Raw genomic sequence first — 4558 nt, forward strand, 5'->3', positions numbered from 1 at the left:
ATGTATGTATGTATGTATGTATGTATGTATGTATGTATGTATGTATGGATGTATGTATGTGTGTATGTATGTATGGATGGATGGATGTAGGTATGGATGTATGTATGTATGTATGTATGTATGTATGTATGGATGGATGGATATATGTATGGATGGATGGATGGATGTATGGATGGATGGATGGTCCTAAATGTTCATTTTAGGCAAAAACGCTGGCACTGATAAATGTTTTTCCATTTTGACCTCGTTTACACAACACCAGTTTTGAGTGAAACCGTAGCTTTCAAAATCTGTACAATTGGCTGAATTAAAGCCATTTTTGTAATTTTGCGTGTCAGCTGGCTGTGTCGGCCATCTTGAATCAGGTTGACTCAAACTATTAAGTAGTTGTAGATGCATAACCATTTATTACTTTCTGCAAGTTTCTTTCAAATCCATCCAGTGGTTCATGAGATATTTTGCTAACAGACACACAAAGACAGGCACTCATACAAGCAAAAACATCATCGCCCACCCAAAACAAACAAGGAAAAAAAAAGTCTCACCTGTCATGCCCAGCAGGACGGTGACCACCACTTTCCCCGCGGTGGTGATCAGGTTCCCAATGACCTCCTTCACCTTGGAAGCCACCTCCGCCACCAGACGCAGAATCTTCATCTTGGTGCTCTCTTTGGCCTCCTCCTCCTCTTCCTCTTCTTCCTCCTCTTCCTCATACAGCTCGTCGTTGTCCTCGTCCTCCTCGGCCTCGTAGCCTGCCTCCAGGTCCTCCTCCAGCAGGACGTCGTCGTCCAGGCTGGGCTTGTCCTCCTCCTCCTGCGCAGGTGGATCACAGAAACCAGCTAAAAGCCCGTTACCTGCAGGTTGTGTTAGCGTAATAACCCCCGCGTTTAAAGCCATTAAATGACAAAGAGCTGTCCTGTCTGCATTTTAACACATCTGAGCGCACCTCCAGTGTTGGCTCCAGATCCAGACTGCTCAGCTTCTCATCAGCTGCTACTTTTTTTTTTTTACGTTCTCGATAAAAACGACACGCAGGCAGCCAGCCGTTCAGTCGGACACATAAACCTCCAAACAGCCAGAGAAGCAGGCTGTTTAAACGGTTCGAGTCGCAACGTCGGCCATCGTAGATTAACTTGTGGCGTTTCCCCGGGAGCCGTGCCAGCTGTGCCAGCCGAAGCACTCCGAGCCAAATGTGGTTTTATTAAGACCGGGCCGTAAAGAGGAGGCAGGACCTGCCGGAGGATGGAGGCTGTTTTCCAAATCATCAACTCTCACATCAAAGGCCTTTTTTTAAAATTTATTTTGAAGTCAAACTCTTTTTCTTTGTAGCTCCTCGTGGCCTGTGCAGCTCGGTGCGCACGGCACGCTTCAGCAGCTGTTTTATTCGCGCTTTTTATAGCTGCGCAAAAGCGCCACAATAATAATTAAACCTTATCAGCTCGGTGCTGTTTGTTACACACATAAAGCTTCAAAGGGTTCATTTAAACGTCCAGTTTAAGTGTGTGTGGACGATGGGAGGACTGCGGGGTTAATGAAAGGAGTGCGGAGAGCGTGTTCTCTCTGAGACGGATGCCTTGTGCTGAAATGATGTTAGTAATCAGAAAAAAATCATAAAGGTTTAAATAATAAAAGGACGGGGTGAACGAAGAGGCAACACGACTAGTTCACCACGGAGTCGTTAAGAAAACTAAGGACGTGGCTCGATTAAAACTCATCGAGCTGCAAAACAATCAGACGTTTTCTAACGGAAGCAGGTTTTATTAAACAAACGCCTTAAAGAAAAACTTCCACTCTTTAAAATGGGGTTCTGTATAAAGTTGTTATGAACAAATAATATCTTACCTGTTGCTGATGGCTTTTTGAATAACCTGATTAATATGCTAACAGCTAGCTCAAGTGGGTTTAAAACAACTCCAGTTTTATTTGATTTTTTTCCACAGCTGGGAGAAATATAAGAATACCATGTAAGCTTTATTAACCATCTAACAGCTGCTACAAACTGTTGGTAATGTAAAGGATTATAAATTAGCATTTGCTCTGGAGCGGTTTTATAGGACAGTAAAACACCTCCTTACCCCTGCTTTATGTTCATAAACTCGCTCAGTCAGAATTAATTGTAAACATGGGATGATACTTTGTTATACTCATTTATGACCCTGACACCACTCTGTCCCGCGGAGCCAGGCAATCTTTCTCAACGCTGTTCGGTTCTGAAGCGTCACCGCTCAAGAAAAGGTCGTTTTTCACGTGGACTCGTTTCCCACGCCAACATCCGGGTTCCCGTAGCAGCACTTCCTTCATTCTTTTATTGACAGTTGTTCTTTTTGTTTCATTGTAGTGGTTGAGAAACGGTTGCTTAGATAAAAAAAAATAAAATACCAAACTAATATTTGTAAAGTTGATTTGAGTTGTTGCAGTGAACTTCAGCTCGATGTGATTTAGATATTTTAGTGGCGTTAACAGACGCACCTCAGTGTGGCGTGTGTTTCCAGCTTTAAGCCCTGCTTCTCCAGGCTGAGAGCGTTCGAAGAGCTATCTACGACAGGTAAGATATTGATTGTTCATAACATTTCCACAGAGCCCCTCTTCAAACATCTGACACGACAGAAATAGCTAAAATAAAATCTTTACACGTCAAGTTTACAGAAAAACTTTTAATTTGTGACTTCTTTTAACTCTGTCACATGAAATATCCTGATGCATGCTCAATACATTTTTTTAGATCCGTCACATGAACTTTTCTAAAACTTTTCTTTATTATAATTATTTTAGGTAAAAGCTATTTTTATGGGGAAATTTTAACAAATTGTCGCACTTGTGATACTCTAAAAGACACCTGCAAAGTTTTAATTCCTGAGACGTTTGTGCCGAGATGTTTACTTTCTTCTTCAAACAGTTTCGTGTTTACGGGAAGAGCAGGCCAACAGTTTACTCTAGACTCAAATTTAGAGGAAATAAACGTCTCCATAAAAACAGATTTCCAGACGGTTTCTCGTATCCCACACAACAAACATCTAGATGAGTTTAACGCAAAGAAATTACAGAAAATATCTCAATTAAATGTGCTCTCTCTGGGTGACCGAGGCGCCTCTTCATCAGTAGTTTCTGGTAATCTGGTCCCAAACAATTTAATGTTTTAAAAGCGTATAATTATTACCGGGTTCTGTGTCAAAATATGTATAAAATAAAAGTTTATTCTTGAAGGATGTAGTCAAACAAACAAAAAATAAATAATACACATATTCTTGTGGTAGCTTAAGCCCCTTCTATGAGTTAAACCATAAAAACTACAGAAATTGCATTTCCTGAGAAAATGCAGTGTGAACAGTTAATGCAGAAGAACTTGATGAAAAACAGCTGAAATTAGCCCAAAAACACAGGCTAAAATGTTGCAGAAATGGATGAACAAGCCAAAATTAGCAGAAGAAAGGAGAAAGAACACAAATTTGCCGAATTATGTTTAAATAAGAAGAAATTACCACAAAAATTGAGAAAATAACTAAAAAAGCGGAAATGAGCAAAAAACAGCTGAAAAGTTCCTGAAAAATCAGAAAGAAGCTTAAACTACCAGAAGGAAGTCAAGAGAGCACATTTTTTCCCAGTTAGGCTTAAAACAGCTGAAATGAGTGCAAAAAAAAATGGAATTCGATGAAAAAGCTAAAATTAGCATAAAAACAGCTAAATATTAGATGAAATAGCAGAAAACTGTGAAAATAGCAGAAAAAAGCTGAAAGGAGCATAACAAGCTGAAATTAGAATAAAGTCATTATTAAGCTGAAAGTAGCAGAAATTACCACAAAAAAAATTAATTTATCTGAAAACAGCTGAAATTAGCTATAAAAATAATCAAATGTTAGATGAAAACGTAGAACAAGTCTAAATTACCAAAAGAAAGCAGCAAGAACACATTCTTGCCCAATTAGGCTGAAAGAAGCAGAAATTAGTAAAAAAAAGTTGAAATTTTCTTTGAAAAAGCTGAAATTAGGAAAACACTGCTGAAAAGTAGCTAAAGAGGCAGAAAGAAACTTAAATTATCAGAAGGCAGTGTAGAGGACATTTTTGCTGAATTAAGCTGAAAAAAGTATAAATGTGTGCAAAAAATGAGGCATTAGCTGAAACACAGCTAAAATTAGCATAAAACAGCTAAATAGTAGCTGAAATTGCAGAAAAAGCTGAAACTTGCAGAAATAAGCTGAAAGGAGCACATCAAGCTGAAATTAGCAGAAAGAAGTTAGAAGAAGCTCGAAAAATGTTGTAGTTAGAAATAATCTGAAAGGAGCACTAAACAGCTGAAATAAAAACAGCTGAAAGTAGCTGAATTTTGTTTTGATTTGCACAAGCTGAAAGAAGCTGAACCAGAACAAAATGTGAAAGGAACAGTAAAAGGTTGAAAACAGATCTAATGTGAATGAGCTCAGTTCATTTTCTGTGAGAAGAAAGTGGCAGAAAAGGCTAAATATTTCAACAAGCTAAAGTTGAACCAAAACCAAAAGTCTTAACAGGATTGTGCTGAAAGAGCTGAACGTTTAGATTTATGAGAAAGAGCTGAACGTTTAGA

The 4558-nt window shown here is 38.8% G+C and overlaps 1 protein-coding gene across 1 annotated transcript in view; it reads right to left on the reverse strand.

The window, feature by feature from the left end:
* The window catches only part of LOC119415226 (piezo-type mechanosensitive ion channel component 2), a 127924-nt gene that overhangs the window by 79034 nt on the left and 44332 nt on the right, over positions 1–4558 (reverse strand). Inside the window, exon 6 of the mRNA XM_037682385.1 lies at positions 546–813. Within this exon, the coding sequence (XP_037538313.1) occupies positions 546–813 (268 nt within the window). The remainder of the gene's footprint in view (positions 1–545; positions 814–4558) is intronic.

This window comes from Nematolebias whitei, chromosome 9 (assembly GCF_014905685.2).
Source record: "Nematolebias whitei isolate Nwh7 chromosome 9, NemWhi1, whole genome shotgun sequence".
Lineage (NCBI taxonomy): Eukaryota > Metazoa > Chordata > Actinopteri > Cyprinodontiformes > Rivulidae > Nematolebias > Nematolebias whitei.